This window comes from Rhinolophus hipposideros (genome assembly GCF_964194185.1).
Source record: "Rhinolophus hipposideros genome assembly, chromosome: 19".
In the NCBI taxonomy this organism is placed as follows: Eukaryota; Metazoa; Chordata; class Mammalia; order Chiroptera; family Rhinolophidae; genus Rhinolophus; species Rhinolophus hipposideros.
Genome location: NC_138065.1, coordinates 13,036,438 through 13,058,418, shown reverse-complemented (window position 1 = coordinate 13,058,418; position 21,981 = coordinate 13,036,438). Strand labels below are relative to the sequence as shown.

Below are 21,981 nucleotides of genomic sequence, written 5' to 3'. Positions count from 1 at the left end.
GATTAGGAAGCAGAAATTGGTAGCTACAAAATAGTCACAGGGAAGTGAAATACAGTATGGGAAACATAGTCAATAATATCGTAAAAACTACGTATAGTGTCAGATGGATACTAGACTTCTTGGGGGGATCACATTATAAATTCTATAAATGCCTAACCACTATGCTGTCCACCTGAAACTGATCTAAAATAATATTGAATGTCAATTATAATAAAAAATATATAGTCACAGGATATAAAGTACAGCATAGGGAATATATTCAATGGTGTTGTAATATCTATGTACAGTGTCAGACTGTGTAGACTTGGGGTTATCGCCTGTGAGGGGTGTTGTGGGGACAGAGCCAGGAGTGCAGTTTCCAGGCTCTCGGCCTCACGTGGAAAGGTGCTGGCTCAGGTAGTAGATGGCCATCAACTGTGATCAGATGGCCAGCAGCTGTGGCCAGTTGGCCGTCAGCTGTAACCAGTGAGCCATTGGCCACTAATGTAACTGTGTGACTACGCTAGCAGAGAATGGGGGCTAGCAAGAAGATGGTGGCTGAGCTAGCAAGCACAGATTGCGGTTAGCACGGTGGAGTGTGGGTTGCGGATTGCAGAGAAGTAGACAGCAGGTTGCAGTCTACTGCTTCCTGTGTCTCCAACCCAGCTGCCAGCTAGAGTATAGTGATATGACTCCCCTACCTATGGCTCCGTGGGTGTTCCTTTTTGGCCTCACCACGTCCTGTGTTCTGATGTGGGGAGCGGGAGCAGAGGCCCCGCAGGCCGCCCCGCAAGACAGGTGTAAATAAATGTCCAATCACTACGTTGTTTTTGTACACCTGAAACTGATAAAAACGCATTCCTTCCTTCAGTCACATCCCTCCTAGTATAGTATGTGCTTTCCCAGCACTATTGAAGCCCTTTTCATGAAGAACAATTACACTGCGGTGATTTTATATTTATCTATTATTTGATGAATGTCTGTTTCCTCTGCTAGGTCATACATGCATTCTGTGTGCAAGGCAGTTGTGCTTCTGATTCCCAGTATTCCCAGTATCTTGACAATAAATATTTGTTAAAGACTAAAAAAAACCCATGGGTATGTAAAGGCTGATTGTAAGAAATTATAGTCTCTCATGGAGCAAAAAAATATCGGAGCTCTATAAAGAATACATAGGAAAACAAAATGTCCTTAGTTAACATTTGACTGCTCTGAATCTAAATAATGAGCCTCCTACCCTACAAGCTCAGGAATATCTGTACATCACCCATTAGACTTAAAGTTCTCTGAGAGCGGGGTCACCTTCCTAGTCACCTTCGTCCCCTCTCCCTCCCCCTCCCCCCACTCCCACGGTGCTTGGAACAAGGCAGCACACAGGTGATGCTCAGTACATACTTGTGGATGAAATAACATATTTGCTTTGCCATAATTTGCTTGTATAACTGACACAAAGTATAAAGGCAGAGACTTATTACAAATCAGATTTTTTCGTCCTTGAGACATTTCTGGGCCCTCAACAGTGTATGATAAGAAGCAATGGAAGAAATCTAGGCAACGTTGGCATCCAAAAGATTTGCTAAGTGTAATGGACAGGAGTGTTCACCTTAGTGATGCGAGATAACACGTGACAGTCTGTGGAGCTGATCTCACGGTAGGTGATGCTTGACATGTTGGCAATAGCCCACCTTTTGATGTTTCCTCTTTTGCAAAAACAGAGAGAGTGAGAGCGAGAGAGAGAGCGAGAGAGCGAGAGAGAGAGAGAGAGAGAGAGAGAGAGAGAGAGAGAATTTGGAACTAATTATTAATATGAGTAACAGAATTTTTTTGGCATTTTATTGAATTCTGTGCATAACATTTGCAATGAAAACACTGTAAATCCAATGACAAATTTAAAAAAAGGATCAGATGAAAATATCACATAATCAACTCACAGGTATTTACTTGATATTTGCTTAACAGAAGACCTGAAATTATTATGACAAGAACATCAGAAAACGTGGCATACGAGTTTATTTTAACTTTACATTAATATGTGATACATGAACATAATTCAATGTCAAAAGAAAACAATATAGAAACAAATATAAAATATGTTTGATGTTACATTTAATTCATAATTCCAGTATTTGTTATTATGTCATTGTTTACGAATGATTATTTCATACAAAATAATAGTTGTTCGACTTCTCTGTTTGATGAGGAGAACTAAATTTAAGGTTAGAAAATTTTAAATTTTAATATAATATAGCATATGTTCCATTTACTTATTCACAGTAACATTGCGTTGCTAGTCATTAAAAGTACAGAATGTATCACAGACTTGATTTACAAGGGAAAGCAGTAACAGTGTCTATATGTTGTTTGAAAAAAGAATGAAAATATAGCATTACGTCATGGATTAAAACCAAATGTTCTCCATACCCACATTGGGCAGTCATCACATTTTAATTTTATGTGGGAAACTACTTAAGTGGATTTTAAAATATGTGGGTAAACTTTACCATTATTTGAACGATGACTACTGTTAATAATACTGTTACCTAATACTCTGTAACCAATTCTTTCTGAATAGTTACAGGAAAGAATGAGTTATCTTAAAATGAAGACAGTGTTTCTACCCAACCCTCTTCCCTGTCCTCCCTAGTCATAGAATCCATGTGACTAGGCTGAAAAATTTTTCCATCGGCTGAAAAATTATTACTTCTGGTGGGTTTGACCATCTGTTTTCTCTGAATCAAAATGGCCGCAGTTTTTGGGGTTGATTATTGCTTCCTTCAACTGTTCCGAAATCAGTCATTAAGATGGATTTTAAAAAATCGAAATTAGAAAGAAAATGAGTGAAGATCATTTTGTTCAGTCTAGCACTTTGACATATGGATTGAGTGTCTGGGGTCAGGGTGTGTGGACTTAATATCTTTTCGATGGAACATGGTTGTCGGTCACGCTGTGGGAGGATTACACTTAGGAAATATCTAAAAAGCTCTGACAATAACAGCAACAATGCTTTGTAGACAAACCCTAAAATGTCCCAGTGTATCATTTAGAATGAAATTTTAGCCAAAGTGTTTAAAGATAATGGCAGTGATAAGAAAGAAAATAACACAACAGAAGGTGAATAGTGCAAAGAACACAAGATTTAGACCCATTTACTGGCCATACGATCTTGGACAAGTCTCTTCATCTTTTTAAACCTTGTTTGTTCAATCTCTAAACTTCACATGGTATTAGTACTTCATATGGGTATTTTAAAGATCAAATAAAATGTGAATGATCTTTGCAAAGTATGAGATAATAAAACAAATATTAGACATCTCTATGAAGAAATTGAAGTGTTGTATTTGTTATTCTGGCATCTGCATAATTACTATCTATCTGTATAAGATTTCAAATATGGATTCTTACTACATTGAGCATATTACATAGAAATACTACACACACTGTTTGCTTTCCCTTGTATAGATACGTAGGGACTTTTAAACAAAAATTACACCATTTTATGGGGTAGTTCCAAAAATGGTCTATATAGTGCCCTTAAAATTGAAAAACAAAAGAGGATATTCCTATTTGGTTTATAATCATACAATTTTATGGCATTTAGGAAAAACACTTTGACAGCTTTAAGCAAACTAAATACTTAATCCCCCCACCCCTAAACCCAGCATTAAGAGATAGTATCATGGAAACAATTTACCAGAAAAGATCCTACTATGGTTTGTCTTAGTATGGTCAGTTCACAAATAGTTGCAAGATACGTTATTAACACAATATGCTAGAATCACCATTTAGCAAATTTGACCAACTTTAAAAAAATGGATAAAATTACTTCTCACAAAGATCACTAACACTAATACACAAGAGATTCAATTACATCTAAAGTGAAAATTCAGATTCACAAAACCAAAATGATCAGATTAAATGTTTTAATGAATTGCTCCATTAGTCAAAATACCTATTTCCTATTATGATAGAGGCCTTCAAAAACGGTCCCCTTTTCTGAATGGAAGGATATAAGACTAAACTGGACAAATAATCTCAGTATGACAAAATAGTTCTGTATTATTTAAATGGACTGCTATCATTTTAACAATTTCCTTAGTGTCCGTATTTTAACATCTTTCTATTATAATCTTCTTCTACCATAAAACCAGCAACCAGAATATATTCTTATTTTTCAGTGGATACAATTATCTCTTATCTATGTTGTGCAAAACCTATAACCCTTCTTTTTCCAACTGTCCACTAAAGTCAAACAGAAGCGTTTGGGTTATCCCTGAATTTTATTTCTCACTCCTGAGCGAAATTAATTACAATATGGCTCTATCAGGCCTGTTTTGTATTCACAGAAATTGGCAAAATTTTGTGAATGTCATTTTAAATTATAGCCATTGTTGCTTCTGGGACAAAAAGGGCATTAATCTTTTAATGTGACAAAAATGCACCTTACAATCAGTTACAGTTCATTGATAAGCATAATATATTTAATTCTGATTTTGTAAGTGTTTATTAAACTACAAAAATTTAAATAGAAAGTTCAGTTGAATGGACGTGTTGTTTGGAGAACTAAGTCAACATTCAAAGATGAAATGCAAAATCATAATAAATGCAACATGGTCAACACTAAAAGTAAGGTTTACATTTTTACATCTTGCTGAGGTCAATTAGCAATATTAGAAATAGGAACATTTGAATTTGCAGTCTGTTCAGTCACAGTAGAGATACGTGGTATCTCAGTGACTGGAGGAGAGCAATGTATACCTGTGCGCATCTAGTTCGACAAATCTGAAAACGTTAGAGAATTTTGAAAGATGTAAAGAAATATACAGATTACTAAATTCAAAGTCTTCACTGTATGGATGAAGAAACTGGGGCTCAGAGAGGTTGAAGGGACCTTCCTAGGGCCCATGAGAATTGTTGGCAGAGCCAGCACGAATGCACACGAGCTTAGCTCTACCAAACTGCTTCTTGTGCAAAAGGAATCAAAAGATCGTGAGGCAAACACTCCTATCCCTCCAACCTTTCCCCACCTTCCCCTACTCCCAGGATCATACTGTAGAGTGTGCAGTAAAACTCTAGGACTGTTTTAGCATTTCGTATCCCATTTCAAATCACCTTAACTCTAATTAAATTTAGCAAATCACCTCCCTCTTTTCCAGCTATTTCATTCATCGGTTTCCATTCCACAGAGTGATTTTTCTACCTTTTCACGATCCCATTATAGACCAGTGTCAGTTCTTACAGGAGAAAAAAAAATCGTATTTCCTCTTCTCACAATGAATTTGAAGAACGACCTATTTACAATGCTTTCAAGGCTTCAGTCTTATTTTAATTTATTCTTTCCTTCAGAAATACATAAGAAAATCTGAGTACGTCAGTATTCTTCAAAGCCTTTTCACGTGTGTGCAATGAGGATTGGGGTTGGAAAAGGGCTTTGGGGGTTATTTAACCCAGCACAACAATTTTGCAATTCAGGAAACTGAAGCCTACGGTAGCAATGGTAAGTGACTGATCTAGGCTCCGACAGGTAGAAAGTCGGTAAGAATTCTGGTCGCCTGATATTTACAACAATACTATTTTTACTACCCACTCAAGTGCACTATATGGGATATGACGGCTTACTCATCTGTTACCACGCTGTGTTTTCATAGCAAAAGTCCAGGTTTTGTCTTTATTTGAAAGTGTAGCCTGTCATAATAACACAGATACAATATTAAATACATGATAATGCTTTAAGCTGTGTCCCTGGTGTTTCACGAAGGTAGTTCCTGTCTATTTTTGTAACACCTACAGATCCTTCCCGGAACATCTGTCTGTCTAAGACCTCCCACAGGACAGCTGGTTGGTTTGTGTCAATCATCCCAATAGCTCAAGTGAATGCCTTTATTGCTGACCAGGCTGCGACTATCAGTTATGAGTATGAAGGTGGCTGGGATGGACGCACTATTCTCTGGGCCACTGTCTCTACTACACAGGCTAACACAGAAGGAAAACGCAGTGGTGGCTATATTTTTACTTTAATTACAAATCATCCAGATTGGAGGTTCACATAGCTCAAATCTGAGATCACTGTCACTCTTTAACTCCACTTTTTCCTTGAGTGCCCCGGTCTCAAAGTTTTGACCACAGAGAAACTACCAGCAGAAATTCACTGAAGACACTGCCTCAAAGAAAGTTACATGGATTTCGTCTCCTATTCACCTGTTTTGCTGCTAGCAAATATAAGGTTGTGGCAGTTACTGATTCTTACATATTAACAATGAAATTCATCACCTTATTTCCTTCCATAGGGCCTCAAACAGTATTACAATCTTGGCTTTGCTACCAAAATATTTTGATAGTAATTAATAAGTGCTCTTGTTATAACTTAGCTTTTTTATGCATTTGAAAAACAGGAGACTGGTGATTTAGGCATTTGCTCAGGTATTTTTGAAAATAAAATACGGAAATGAGAAAAGTCTTCTTTATACTAGAAGTTCACAGTTTGACTTTCCATAAGGCTTATTAAATAATATACAAATAGCTACCATTCTGCTGAAATGTCACAGTAAATACATCAATAATGGCACAGAAGTGAAATGTCCCCAAATGGGAAATCATCTTCATGACCTCCTAAATCTCTTTTCCAACAAAAACTTTGCTTTTTTATTGAAAAAAGTTTCATTTCTAAAATAATATAAAAATATAAAATGAGTCAATTACACATACAATTTTGAAGGACATTCTAGAAACATTAGATGAAATACTGTATATATCTTTAAGAATATGCTTTGTCTCGCCATACCAAACACTGCATGAAAACTAAATTGAAAGAGTACATCATATATGAACTGTGGAAAACTATAACTGAATGTTAAATTTTAGTTAAACTAGACAACTTAAATATATAGTTAGTACTAATACATCTTTTTAAAGTTAAGCTCAGCTCTAACCTGCCTACAAGACTAAGTTGCAAATCTATCATTTTGAATCAAAAAATAAAAGAATGGCTAATCAAGCAAGGCACATTTCTTTTAGGCAAGTCTGTCTTTAACACCACTCATGGGGTACAGTGTAGACTTCACTTATTCACGTGCAAATGGGCTAATCTATGTTACGTATGGGAGCCTTTGGTACAAAACACACCTTCACAAAGTTGCACATAACCCAGAACACAGAAGATGACATTATCTCATGATAAATAGAGTCCAGTAGTTAACTGAAAGGAGAAAACAGTAATAGTTGGCTTGTTGGAAACAAACATTTAGGTTTTCTTTATCAGCCATACTGATTAATTTTTGGATCATTAGATTTCATCACAATGTCAAAAGGTCGAAACAGCCTAACATTTTTTAACGTTCTTCTATATCTCTTGATTGGCATCTTTTATACTGTATACAATTTGAAGAGACTCCTCCAGCTTCAGAGCTGTTTTCTTGATATAAAGCATTTGTTAGAGACATGTTATTTAATGTCAACTGAAACAAAAATATGTGCTGGCAGACAGATCACACCTATCGGCAAAAGGACCAACACTGCATTCTTGAGCTGGGCAATTAAAGAATGAGCATCTTACAGTTAGTGCAGTTGGACAGTGCTTTCTGTGGGGCTCTTCAGATATCTGTTGGACAGAGTAAACACAATAATTTACTGTACATTTACTTTTTTAAAAAATCATAGACCTTACAGTAACATAAAATAGGCAATCCAGTATACTTTTCAAAACGTTGCATATTTTTCTTACTGTTACCCTGAAAAGGTCAAGCCATTTAGTTTTCTAAATGTATTAACTACACATTAACTGATTTTCATTTCTAAGTTAGGAAAAGTGTCCGAGTATGCTGAAATTATGAACTTTTTTTCCCTTACTAATAACGACCTCCAAATGTAGTCTAAACCAATGTGATTGTTTGCTTTTTGAACAGGAAAATCTATCTTCATCTTTAGAATCATCTGAAAGATTCTGAGTGTCTACTGTTTTTTAGAAAAAAATATTAATTTTCTCAATGCGTTTCCAAGGGTTTCTTTCTTTTCTGGCTGTATATCCTACTGTGGTAATCTAAGATGAGAACTCTTTTGAAGTGAATAGAAATCCCATGTTCAGATAAGTGTTATGGGGGAGTGGGGATGGAGAGGGCTTGAGGGATAGCAAGGAGGAGGGAGAGGGAAAGGGAGATGGATGGGGAGAGGGAGATACAGGGAAAGGGAGAGGGAGAGGGACGGGGAGAGGGAGATAGAGGGGGAGAGAGAAAGGGAGAGGGTGAGGGAGGGGGAGAAGCTATACTTTATCTTGTCATTACAAATAACTTTAAATCTGTTGATCCTTTAAAACATGAACTCTGCAAAGTTATGTACCACTTTAAGAAATCACAAATTAAGACAACGATACCACTTGACTAAGGTCTGTAGAAAACCAGGAAATAAAATTGCATGGTTTAATGCTCTCCTCTCTCGACTACAAAAAAACAAAAACAAAAAACAAAAAAGACCCCCCCCCCCACACACACACCTGACATTGACGTATTTCTTAAGAATAGCATAAAGCAGCATGGCTGTCTTGTTCACTGCTACAGCCAGAAACTAGAATGATGTCTGGCACATAGTAGACACTTTATATGTTAAAGTGAATAAATAAATCCCTATCACATAAGAGCTACTCAGTAAGTACATGTTGAATGAATAAATGGATATGTAAGAATTAGATTGATGTCCTCTAGAGATTTACTATTAAAAAGACAACAATAGAAAATGCTATTTTTATTTCGAACCCAGCTCCAGGTTTCAATATGCGAATATTATCCATCAAAATACCTAGAGAAGACTGGTTCCCATATATACTCCTGGTTTTAGCAGATGTCTCAAATCCAGTGACCTGAAATTGGAGTATGGTTTTTAAGGAAGAATCACTCACTCACTTGTGTAAATGTTGTATGTCTAGTGTGTGCTGGGCATTCAGCGACTGAAGTTTTCCTTATTGACCAGGATTACACTTGATCAGCCTTCATGGAAAATAAAACTTCTTAACACTCATCTTTGATCAAAAAGCAAAAGTATATTCTTGCATCACACTATGTTTAATTTGCATTATGAGAGTTTGAAAATTATAATGGTCTAATAGCTATTCACGACTACTAATTACAAGAAATTACAAGGAACGTGAAGGGCCTAGCATCCATTTTATTTCCGAAGTGCCTCGCTTCTGCTCAATGCTACTGCAGCCTTGGTGTCTTGAGATGGTTCTGTTACGCTATTCTCGTCATGTTATTGTCACATCCTTTTTATATTAAGGGTTTGGCCTTTTTTTTTTAACCTCGTGTCAGTACATGTCTCAAGGCTCTTGGGATTATTAAATAAACACGGTATAGTTTGGCTGTAGGTGTAGTTGCAATTTAATATAAATAAAAAATAAAAGTGATGCTTGGACAGTAATCATAATGCTTCTATCAGTGGCTAAGAAATGGGTTGACGGGCTTAGAAGGATGGACATTGCCTTAAGTATTAAAATCAACTCTACAGGAAGACAGAAAGGAAGTATAATAAAAAAGCGTGATCTATAATTGAAGACATTTGGCCACATAAATGTTCTAAAATATAAAACAAGAAAAAAAGAACAGCCAAATTTCTGTAATTATTTAGTTTGCGAAGAAGTAATTAATACCTCCACCAAGGCCTAAATGAAAGAGGTACAGAAACCCATCTTATTTAACTGTTAGCCTCACTAACTTGTATTTGATGATAAGGGCTGGAATCATTCTATAATGTAGTTTTATGGGAACTTCGTTTTCATGTGTTTATATTTTGACATCTATTAAATAACTTAGAGTTGGCTGCATACCAATAAGTTCTATAAATTCTGCCAACTAAATCATAATGAATTAGCCCCATGGACTAGATAGATTTCTTACTCAATTATGTATAGTTCTGATTGGCTTCTTGGAAATTATGTACTCTTGGCAAGCAAAAAAAGTTTAAACTCACTCAGTAATTGAAATGGGTCATGTGTTAAGACGTGGGCTTTGTAAAAAACCTGGACAGTCATAGGAAAATGAGCTGTGAGCTGTAATCAATACTACCTTAAGCAGTATTTAGATCTATTACTAATAAATATCCTCAATTCACAGTTACCTCATAAAATAAATTGATCTTCTGAAAACAGTTCAAATATTTGAAGGTAAAAGATTTACAGAATCTAGGTGTAAAGCAAGCCAAGCCCAGTGCTTACCTGGACAAATTATTTCTGTCTGTGGTTTTAGTTGCATTCTGAAATCTGACATAAAGTCACACCCTGGTGTAACATGATTTTATTATAATTTCTTATAGAAGTAATGTATTAGTGAATATCTGATATGTTTGTCCTATAGTCATACGTGAGGCAAATAGAAAATGTAATGGAGTGTGAGGCTCCCTTTTAAATATCTAATATCTTCTACACCAGATGATAATAGAAAATACAGTGAAACCCATATTGAGTTAAATATCAGAAAAAGGTATAATTCCTCAACTAAACCCAGAAGAAAAATAATAAACAAACATTATTCATTTCAATTCTCTATTTTGTGTCCTAACGATGTGTCCTCAGAAGACAGAAATGATCTCTGTCCTACGTGGGCTTCATTATATAAAATGATGGAAGGCAAGAGTTCCTAACTTCTACTGGTCTATGTATGTAATCTCAAGCACATATATTCATTTTCTTTAATATGGTAAGGAAATTGTGCCACTTGGATGTTTAGAGGCAACAGCCAGATCAATCTCTGGGCTGGTTGAAAATCCAGGGAAAGGAGAAAATTCACAAGGGGAATTTCTCTTCGTAGCAGGACAATCCCCATTTCCTACTGTAGAAGAAGGCGCATCTGTTACAATATTGCCGAAAATCATGGCGATAGCTGCAGTACACATTTATATCAATGCTTTAATTAGTCTCAGTAATTCCAGCTTACACATGCTAGTGTTTCAAAGCCATGTGGAATTTCCCAATAACTACTTATGCTCCTGGTGCCTCCCACCTATTTTATGTAGAAGTGGCCTAAGTTTTGCCATTACACAAGTCACTCCAAGAATCTGCTCTTATTTTTCATGGATTCAATATCCCCATCTGCTTTCACATATGAAAAAAGCACTTCAAAAAATAGCCGATTTTTTGAAATCCTGTAAGTGGACAATTACATTAAAAATTAGGTATTTTGTAAAAGAAATCATTGTTTTTATCCAGTAGGCCATATCTACGGTAATGTAATTGTTCACGGTGATTCACTGGGGAACTCTCCAAAGCCTTGTTCCATCAGCTTCTGTAGTAATGAAGACCCCATGGATATTTAAGGACTCACCATTAACCGAAACCAAGACTGAACTTATTTGGAAGCTTCTTAGTATGTCTGCTAGACAGGCAAGTCTGGAGATATCACAGTACATTTTTGCTTGGCTACACGAGCCAGTCAATACGTATGTTAACAAACGTACAAAATGCATTAACAAATAGCATTCTGTTAGCTACCTGTATCAGGTAGGAAACATGGTCTCTGAGAAGTATTCTAACTTCCGGGGACCCACGGAGATTAGGAGTGATATCTCATATAATGTTATATTTAAATGATTTATATTAAGGAATTCCACCCCTAAGCTTGGATAGTAGTTTGTGGGGAAAACCTTCTGAAGCATGTTTTACCCAATGGAAGTCTCCTCCGGTGAATCACTTACTGCAAGTAATTTTATCCAAAAGAGCTGGGTGAGGAGTATGAGCCTCACAGTGGTACAATGAAGCATAGATACACAACATGACAATTTTGTCTAGTTTTCAAACACTCAAGTTGGAATGCTATTTCCTTCCTCTCACCCTTTCAAATAAACACTTACTAAGCACCAACTTATTCCAGGCAATATCCCAGGTCTTGGATACAGAACCAACGAACAGACAAAAATCCTTATCCTCATGGAAGGGAAAGGAAGACCAACAATAAACAAAGTAAGTAAACTAGTTAATATGTTAGAGGAGAAAATAAAGCCGAGAAAGAATACAGGGAGTTCTGTGGGGGTTGCAATTTTAAATAGAGTGTCTGGGGAAAGCTTCCCTGAGATAGTGACACCTAAAGAAGTGATGGAGTGAGATCATGCAGACAGGGGACAGCAAGTACACACCTGGTGGACGTGAGAAAAAGCAAGGCGGCCAGCGTGGGAGGAGTCAGGAGTGAGGTCAGAAGGGTAAACAGGGGCTATATTCCGTAGGGCTTCGCAGGCCACTGTAAGTCCTCCAGTTTGTATTCTGTGTGAAATGGGGAGCGCAGTGGGGGTTTTGCCACAAGGAAGTGACATGATCTGACAAGTGTTTTACAAAGATCACTCTGCCTGCTGTGTAAAGACTAGACTCAAGCAGGGCTTTTCTTCCAAATTAAATCATATTTTTTTTCTTTTAAGGAACATGTTTAAATGCATACAAATCAGAACCTTAGGAGTCAGAGAGAATTTCCATAAAGAACGGGAGTTGAAAATAAACTTATTGAAAAACAAGTGAAATAGCAGGGCTGACAGTCATAAAACCCATAGGTACACTGCTAACTTTCATTCGAATCTCAATAGAGATTCCCAAGAGCCTTTGTGCTCTGATGGGGGGGGGGGTGAAGGTGAGGTTGGGGCTCCCTGGATTGATGAGAAAGATGGACGAGTTTTATTTAACTTCCACTCCCTACCATCATACTGGGGGGATGAACCCTGTGTCTGCAAAGTAACGGCCCTGCATGCACGATATTCTTCAGATATGATGAAACATTTGTTGTTGTTCATTTAAGTGCTATCTTACTAACAACCAGAATCCCAAATTTACTTTTCAGGCCAGAGTTCCCTATTCTGCACCGTTCAGCTTGCAACAATAATAAAATGACTCCCAAGAAAACGGTGGAGCCTTTTAGCCCCGATCTCTTCTTTAATGCATTTGATGGTTAATGGTGCAAAATTTGAAATGTAAGGAAAAACACATCCAGTACAAAAAAGAAAAGAGAAAAACCATGAAAATGTTTCTTTGTAAAATGTTTTTTCTTTTTGTCAAAGACAAAAGTAGTTTACAGCACCATCGAAAACAAAAACAAATATTTGAAAACTTGTGAACCTGTCTGAATCATATAAATTATGTTTCAGGGTGAGTATGAGCATCGAAATAATACAATTATCATATATGCTATAACAGTGGCCATTTGCTGGCAGGAGGTTAGGGAGCTGAGTCATAATTGTAAGGTTTGGGCTCTGCATGGCTTTCCCTCCCTTCTTCCTGCCTCCTCTGATTTGCCCTCTCTCAAAGGTTATCAACCACTCCCTGCAAGTTACAACAAAACAAGTGATTTCATTAAAATACCTAAAATTGCCCAAACAAAATAGAGGACATTAGCAGTACAGAAGCAATGGTTTTACCCTCCTTAGTTTAAAAGGTCAAATACAAAACAGAAAGAACAAAACCCCACCCTAAAATGCAAGCCCTAAATCTCCTCTGACCCATTTGTATGCTCCTCACCTCTATCTCATAGTTTCCATAAGTCTTCAGACTGGGGGGCACATATGCTTCTTTGCCTTTCTGAGTGGGAGGGCTTATAACTTCTACTCACAGCTGAGAGGTGAGAAGGGCTTGGAAGATGCTGTAGAAAACGTTGAAATTTTAAATGTATAGAAGTCAGTAAATTATAGTTATGGTTCTCCAAGGAATAGACTGTTGGTATATATCATATATATTGAATTAATATACAATCAGCAAAGCAATTACTTGAGTATGTTACATGCCAAAGGAGTAAATAACAAGTTTTATGTCAACAAACCATAACTTTCAATTTCTTCATACTGTGCATTTAAAATTTCAATCCCGAAATTTTAAAGTTTAGAAATAAATAATACAACACTTCCTCTTATATATAACTGTTTGTCATTATGGCACCACAGTTTAGTGGGTATCTAAATTTGGTATATCAGTGTAAAGCACCATAAAATAAATAAAATAATAACAGTGTTATTATTTTTATCTCTGGATTTACCAGCTGTAGGGTATATAGATTTTCCCCAGGCTGCAGACGGATGTGCACTGATCCAGTCACACTTCCTCCCACGAATCTCTTGTACACACAGAGCTATGTATGTATGAGGATACCTTTCAACATCCAAGACCTGCAATTGAGCTCAGTAGTAGTAAGTCTGTGGTTTGGCAAAGCTAACTGGCCTATGTTAACTTAGACTCATTAGCATTTTGCTCTAAGCCCAAATCATTATCCATTTTCATTTTTCTAAATGATTTTGGACCTTAGAGAAGGAGCTACAGCTATTACATGGGGACAAAATTATATTCTAATGTTGTTTTGAAGACAGATGCTTTTATAAGGCAATAATGTCACAAATTTCAATGAACTGGCAATCTCCTGCTTTCAATCCTTTTGTTCTAAGTAATTTTCCCCTTCTTGATGAGGGAGAGTCAAAATGTTTACACCACTTTCTAACATGGCTTTCTGGTAACCTAAGCAAAGTATAAGGAGATGGAAAAATAACAATGTGCATAATGTTATCACCTATTGTAGATGAAAACATATGAAAATAGGAAATTAATCTTAAAACTGAAAAATACCCATTATCCTAGCAGGTATCACTATTGTGACTGATTATAGTTTCTGAGTATAACATTAAATCCAAATAAATCAATCATATAAGAAAATAATCTTTTATTACTGGAAAAGTGAATCTCTTCATCAGATTTAAATAACTTGTATTTGATCCCTATGGCTTAAAAATATCTGATGACTAGAAAAGGGTTAATCTTCAGTATACAGAATGAAATAGGTTTCTGGAGATATGTTCTGTACAGGAATTCATTCATTAGTAACACGGGCTGAAAAGTCACACCTAAAAGCATAAGAAATTCATTTTCTCGATCTCTTCCAAGTCACCCAATAAAAGGAACATGGGATTTGAGGCCAGAATGCCTTGGCTTTTAATTATAGCTGGGTCTCTGGCTGGCTATGAAGTCTTAGGAAAATCACTTAACCTTAACCATCTATTTTTACCCTCCTAATGTGGGGTTAATACCACTTACCTTGCAAAGTGGAGACGTGTCAGGGACATGATTGACTCTTAATAAATGGTAATTGTTATTGTTATTTAAAAAATAAATAGGAAGACACTGATTATTTGTACATTTCGAATCATTCACAAAGCTCAGTATTAGTCATCAATGCTTATGAGTAATGATCACAATAATGTAACCTCTTAGCAAAATCTCTGCTGCATATCATGCAATTACCTTTCCTAAGTGTTATACCTGTATTAACGTTTAATAGTCACAACAACCCTATAAGGTATTATTTACTATCCTCATTTTACAAATAAGGAAACTGAGGCACAGAGAGGTTAATTTGCTCAAGGTCATACATACACCTGGCAATATGACTGAAGAGCTAGCTTCTTCTTTAAACCACTTCACTAAAAGCGTGAAAATAACATTAATGTAAGATCATAGCCGTTCACGCATCAGATATGCATTAAATACATATCAGACGCTACGTTCTATGCTAGGTACTAATATCCAAAACTCTGTCAAGACACAGAACCGATATCCTTTAGGAGCTTAAAATAACGGCAACTAGAAGCAGTTGTACTGCCTCAAACTCAGGACTCAAAGCCATATGTCAATGGACTAAAAAAAATGGTCTCCTTCATATTACTCTTATTTAATGACCATACAATTCCAAAAAGTATGGCACAGCCATATATTACTTATGGAACTCATCAGGGTCTCTACATCTTCTGAATAAGTGTGAATAAAACTGTCACTGCACTTTGTTCATCGTTAAGATCTTTTAAGAACAGATACAAAAATTATTCTTATGTTCTTACTACAGTGTGTCTAACATATGACTACCAAAATGGGTTATAAAAAGAATTTCTGCTCATTAAGAATACCAAAATTTGGTCAGAAGGTAAACCAATGTTAAAAGCAAACCAAATAAGTAGCAAATAAAACTAGGTAAAGGGGTCCTATTTCAATACACATAGATGAAGACACATGGCCTTATTACCAGGTATATAGATATCCTGTCTCTGTCTTTCCCTTCCTCTTTTTCCTCTTATATTATTAATCATTTTTTCACTGTCAAATGCACAAAAAATAAAGTAAGACTTCTGACTACCTGAAAATATTTTTTGAGCTTTAAGACAGGTTTACTCTCATTTACTCTAGGATAGAACAGTTATAACCTATCAAGACCAAAAAGCAATTGTGGAAAATGTATAATGTATAATGTATATAATGTACATAAAACAAAATGATTGTTAAAATAAAACGTTACCCTCATTGCAGTTGTAACCATTTTCTGTGTCAAAGAATTGTACTATTGCATACTTCCAAATAATAATGTAAATTAAAATTGGAATAATCTAACAGCAGTAGCTTCTGTATTTTACCCTTTCTATTTAAGGGGAAACAGGTTTTTCAGAAGCCAAGTGGGTTAGTAAAAGGAATGGAATCATTTTCAGCTCAGTTTGGGTGAAAAAATATGCTGAAGAGCAAGGACTTGTTTTCATCCTTTTGCAATAAACAATGGAAACCAAGACAGTTAGCAACATGGACATGAAACGGAGAAAGTGTTCTAAATGATCTTCAAAAGGCACCTACCAGTAGCAGGCAATTCATATAAAACTAGTGGTTTTGCAAGTATCACCAACCTAGACATAAATGGCATTTCCTTGCTTCCCTGTACAAAAAGGAAGTGCTCAGTAACTCCGTGCTCACCTGATTCTGTCTTCTGGCAACCCCTGGCATATGGCTGAAACTTGCAGGTATTTCCCCAAGATTTGGTTACTTCCTGTCCCTCCTTTTTATTGATTGTCTGCAATCCCCTCAGTTAAAAACATGCGTCCTTCATATTTTTCAAGTTTATTTAGCTTTTCAAATGCTGTAATGATGACAGTGCTGTTGTGGCATCTGGATTGTTTTTTTTTTTATCTAGAGGAAGTCTGAAGGCTCCCCTGTAAGAAGGTTTCAGGTACATTGAATCTCTCATTTGCTTATGTACAGAACAGTTTTATATTTGCTTTTTAATTTCATTTGTTGGCTTGAAACTCTTTGGTGAAAAGAAAACAGTGAAGAAGCATCTTTTGAAATTATTGCCCAATTACTGGCATTTAATTCAAATCATGCCTGATTGTGGTGTATAATCTAACATTCCAAAGAAGACACTTTCCTTCTCGATTCAGTCATTATGGGATGATAGCAATGATTTTTTGTGTGTGTGGTAAATATATGCATTTGGTGATTCATTTCACCATCTTGGACTCTCAGAATTAACTTTATTTGTGCGGTTTATTCAAACAGTGGTTTTCCTTATGAAATCGTGTAAGTAGGAACCATCTGGAAAGGTTACTGTGGAAACGGCAGGGGCTAGGGGGTGGGGCTAGCGCAGGAGATGCCATGACAACCTTTTACGGGTTTCCCAGGAAACATGGGTTGCTATGGGAACTGCATCAGTCAGGTCCGAATTAGTAACTTCCGCTGGAATGAGTGTCTGCCACTTTAATCTTCTTGTGATACTGCAGCTTATCTCTCATATGCATTAAGGAAAATTTTTTTTCTCTCAGCAGCACTGAAAACATCTGTTTCCAGACTTTGATAGATGTTGGCTGGAACACACACACACACAGAACTTCACAGGAATCTGTTAGTCTAATACTTTCGAAATGCCTAACAAGCCCCAGAGTTAACTGAATTAGTCAGATCAGGACATCTAGGGCATTTCCCTTTGTTCAAAGTTGTAGAGATCCTTAAACTTCTGGAAGGGAGGGTTCCAAATAGAAATTCCAGTAAAAAACCAAGTAAACTCACGGTGGATTTATAAATCGTCTCGACTAGACTTTCCATCCACATATCCATTAGGTAGGCAAGTAAATATCCAATACTGTTGAAGGTCCATCAAATTGAAGCATCGTTTTAAGTGTGTGCCTGCTTTACTTAGTAAAGAAACAGCTAGCTTTTAATTCTGAAATTAAACAGTTACTGTAACTGTTCTTTAGTTTCATTTCCTCCCAGGATGTACAGGTTTTTTTGTTTTTTTAAATAGGGCGTGTACTAGAAATCAAGTTTAAAGTAAGTTTGTTGTTTGCAAAATTGAGAGGGAGAAAACGGAGAGCTGAGAGAATGCAGCCCACTTGCAAAACAGACAGCTGTTTCAGTATGAAGCAGTAGGGAGAGGGAGAATGAAGTGTGCTTTCCACTTCTTCATGTCCTTTCCTTGATGAATGGTCTGGAAAAGTATAAAACAAGAGCATACACAGACCAAGGGGGCACGGGTCACACAATACAGAGCACAGAATGTCACTTGTATCATATATTAAACATCGGTAAATATCTTTTTGATGTTGACACAGGAGTTGGGGTTATTGTTCATGGTGCAGGTGGCAGTGGAATTGCCCGTTTTGAAAGGGGTCTGGGGGAACGCGCTATGGTTCATACCCCCCTCTTCGATCACCATATACTCCGACTTACTCAGAGTCGAGTTACTCCTTGCTTTTCGGAGCTCCTCGGCTGACGAGGAGAGGTGCTGGCAGCTTCCCACGTGCATGTACTGGGCTTGCTCTTCCCCCTCTGTCTCCCGGTGGTAGAAGTAATTGAAGTTGGAGACAATCACAGGGACTGGCAAAGCAATGGTCAAGACACCAGCGATGGCACAGAGGGACCCCACAATCTTGCCCCCTATGGTCACTGGGTGCATATCCCCGTAACCTACTGTCGTCATGGTTACCACTGCCCACCAGAAGGCATCCGGGATACTGCTGAAACCTGAAGTGGGGTCGTCTGCCTCGGCAAAGTAGACGGCGCTGGAGAAAAGGATCACCCCGATAAAGAGGAAGAAGATGAGCAGCCCCAGTTCCCGCATGGACGCCTTCAGCGTCTGCCCCAGGATCTGCAGCCCCTTGGAATGGCGGGAGAGCTTGAAGATGCGGAAGACCCGCACCAGCCGGATGACCCTCAGGATGGCCAGGGACATGGCTTGCTGTCCATTGCCCTGCCGCTCGGCCAGCTCGGTGCCCAGGGTGATGAAATAAGGGATGATGGCCACGATGTCTATCAGGTTCATGATATTTCGCGAGAAGGTGGCTTTGCTGGGGCAGGCGAAGAACCGCACCAGCAGCTCAAAGGAGAACCAAATGATGCACAGCGTCTCCACCACGAAGAAGGGATCGGAGAAGCTGGAGGCCCCGGCGGGGGCGCCCGACGTGCCGTTGCCGGCCGCCTCCGGCAGCTCCTGCGACGGCGACGCAGGGTAGTCCTTCTCGTCGCGGAACTCGGGCAGCGTCTCCAGGCAGAAGATGACGATGGAGACGAGGATGACGAGCACGGACACGATGGCGATGCCGCGGGCCGGCCCGGAGCTCTCCGGGTACTCGAAGAGCAGCCACACCTGGCGCTGGAAGTCGCGGCGGGGCAGCGGCCGCTCCTCCTCCCGCAGGAAGCCCTCGTCCTCGCGGAACTTCTCCATGGCCTCCTCGCCCAGCTGGTAGAAGCGGATCTCCTCGGAGAAGATGTCGATGGGCACGTTCACGGGCCGGCGGATGCGCCCCCCGGACTGGTAGTAGTAGAGGATGGCGTCGAAGCTGGGCCGGTTGCGGTCGAAGAAGTACTCGTTGCGGAGCGGGTCGAAGTACCGCATGCGCCGCTTGGGGTCGCCCAGCAGCGTCTCCGGGAACTGGCAGAGCGTCTTGAGCTGCGTCTCGAAGCGCAGCCCCGAGATGTTGATCACCACGCGCTCCCCGCAGCAGTCCTGCCCGCCGGCGTCCGGCAGCGCGGGCGGCAGCGGCTCGTAGCGCTCCCCGCCGCCCTGAGGCGGGTCCCCGCCGCCGGCCGCCGCCTCCGGCTCCAGCAGGTGGTCCCCGGACACCACCGTCATGTCGGGCGGCGGCTCGGGGCCTGCGGCGGGCTCGGCGTAACCCGGGTTCACCAGGGTGTGGGCGCCGCCGGCGGGGCGCGGGGCAGGGTGGGCGCGGTGGCGGGCGGAGGGTGGCGGCGGCGAGCTCAGGAGGCTGCGGTGCTCGTCCATGCGGGGGTCCCGGCGGCGGCGCGGGGCCGCGGCGCTCCTCCTCCCGCTGCCCGCTCCCCGCCCCTGCGCGCCTCCGCCCCGGGGCCCGGCCCGCCGCCTGTTGCTGCCGCTGCCGCCACGGCCGCCGCCGGCGGGCTCGGTCTGTCTGCGGCGCGGCCCGCGGGCTCCTCGGCAGAGGCGCCGCCTCCGCCCGCGTCTGCGCTCCCGCCGCTCCCTCCCGCGCGCGCGCCCGCCCGCCCGCCGCGGTCCCTCGGGGTCCCCGCCCCCCGCGCGGGCGCGCGCCCGGCCACGCCCTTCCCCGCCCCCCTCCTGGCCCCGCTCAGGCCTCCCGCGCACCCTCATTGTGCACCTCGCTGCCCCCCGGGAACCTTCGCCCCGCGCAGCCGGCCCTCCGGGAATCGGGCCCTGAGTCCCCGTCCCTGGGCTCGGCCAGCTTCGTGTCAGTGCCCCACTCCCCGCGAGGCCACGTCCCAGTCGCGGGGCTTCTCCATCCGTCCCGGATCCGCACCGCAGCCCGGCGACCGCCGGGCCTTCTCGCCCTGGGCGGGCCTGGGCGCAGCTGAGGGGCCAGCAGGTGGAGGCAGGCGAGGAGGGAGGATGGGGACGTGCCCCGGGCCGGCAGCCATGTCCAGGGAGAGGGCGGCAGTCCAGGTGGGCGCCCTGGAGGAGAGGCAAGTCTGCGGCCAGCATCTTGAGCCCACGTGAGGGTGGAAGACCGCCAGGCCGGGAGGGCTCTAAATGAGAAGCCGCAGGCAGTATGGGTGCTGATGAGTTTCGCACCCGAAGAATGAAGAAAATGGGTCATTAAAGACACTCAGGGACTTTGCTGCCATAGTGAATAGTTCACATTAACTTCCATAGCTGAGATTCCATCCATTGGGAAGAACCAAGGACCGCGTTGCTGGTTGGGATTGGCAAGGGCAACCTGGTCTTTTCAGTGCAAATTCCTGTCAGTGGGGAAATAAGAGGAAAATGGAAACGCAAAGTCACATCTCTTTCCTGGGAGGAGAGAGAGAGGGAGAGAGGGAAGGGAGAGATGGAGGGAGAGAAAGAGGGAGAGAGAGAGAACTGTACCTAGACCCTCTGCTTAATGTTCCACTACTAGCCTTCTGGTAGATTTGCCATGCTCTAGTGGTTAAACTGGGAGAACATTCATTTCACAACTTGTATCTCTGTTGCTTGATTTGGGCCTGAAGATGATAACTTACATTTATTCCCCTTGAACTTAAACTATTTCTCCAAATTGTTGTGGTCACTTTGAGCCCAATTTCTGTTTCCAGACATTTCAGCAACTCTAATTTAGTTAACCCCAGGTTTAAAAATGTGTTTTCTGTTGTATGGTTGAAATCATTTCCAAAAGAGGAACTATTGTCTAGACAACTCCCTCAGCCATTATACCTTAGCTGGCAATTGGACTTGAAGTAAGAGTGATTTGTGGTCATGGCTTGCCACCACCATTCCCAACCCTCGGATTCACTAGGGCAGAGTCTAGGTCTTACTTGGTTTATGTTCCTAACAACTACCGAAGTGCCTGATGAGCAGTAGCAACTCAGTACGTTTGTTGAATTGATCTCCACAAGTGATTCTTCGAATGTCTCTCTGCCTGTGGGATGTCAACATTTCTTTCTGAGCCCAGAACCACTGGGGTTGCTGGAATGAGGAGTGAGGGGAAGCTGGGCTTACAGTACAGACATTACTCGGTTATGCCACAGGGTTTCCACCTTTGCCACTTCTGGATACAACAAGCACCTGTGTTCTTTACTCTCCTTCTATCTTCCACTTCACCTCCAGGTCAGCGCTGGGTTCTGCAGGCAGTAACATATATTGTAAGATGGTAAAAGTAGGGAACCATGTAAAACGTTCTCACAAAACCAGGACACTGTTTTTGAGCTGGTGCTTAAGGTAGCAGTATAATCAATTATTCATATATTTAAATCTAAGAATAAGATGGCTTGCTGCAAGGATGGCCCATAGAAAG

The 21,981-nt window shown here is 40.5% G+C and overlaps 1 protein-coding gene across 2 annotated transcripts; it reads right to left on the bottom strand.

Annotated features, from left to right (window-relative positions):
• Positions 1-1,810: 1,810 nt before the first annotated feature.
• Positions 1,811-20,111, bottom strand: KCNA3 (potassium voltage-gated channel subfamily A member 3). Of its 2 annotated transcripts, XM_081026766.1 has the most exons (3): positions 16,703-20,111; positions 13,451-13,571; positions 1,811-7,573 (listed from the first exon to the last, which is right to left on the bottom strand). In XM_081026766.1, exon 1 carries the CDS (start codon positions 20,001-20,003, stop codon positions 18,297-18,299), a length of 1,707 nt encoding a protein of 568 aa, XP_080882892.1. In that variant the 5' UTR covers positions 20,004-20,111; the 3' UTR covers positions 1,811-7,573; positions 13,451-13,571; positions 16,703-18,296. The 2 variants fall into 2 exon arrangements, with proteins under 2 accessions (XP_080882892.1, XP_080882891.1); XM_081026765.1 differs by lacking the exon at positions 13,451-13,571.
• Positions 20,112-21,981: the final 1,870 nt, after the last annotated feature.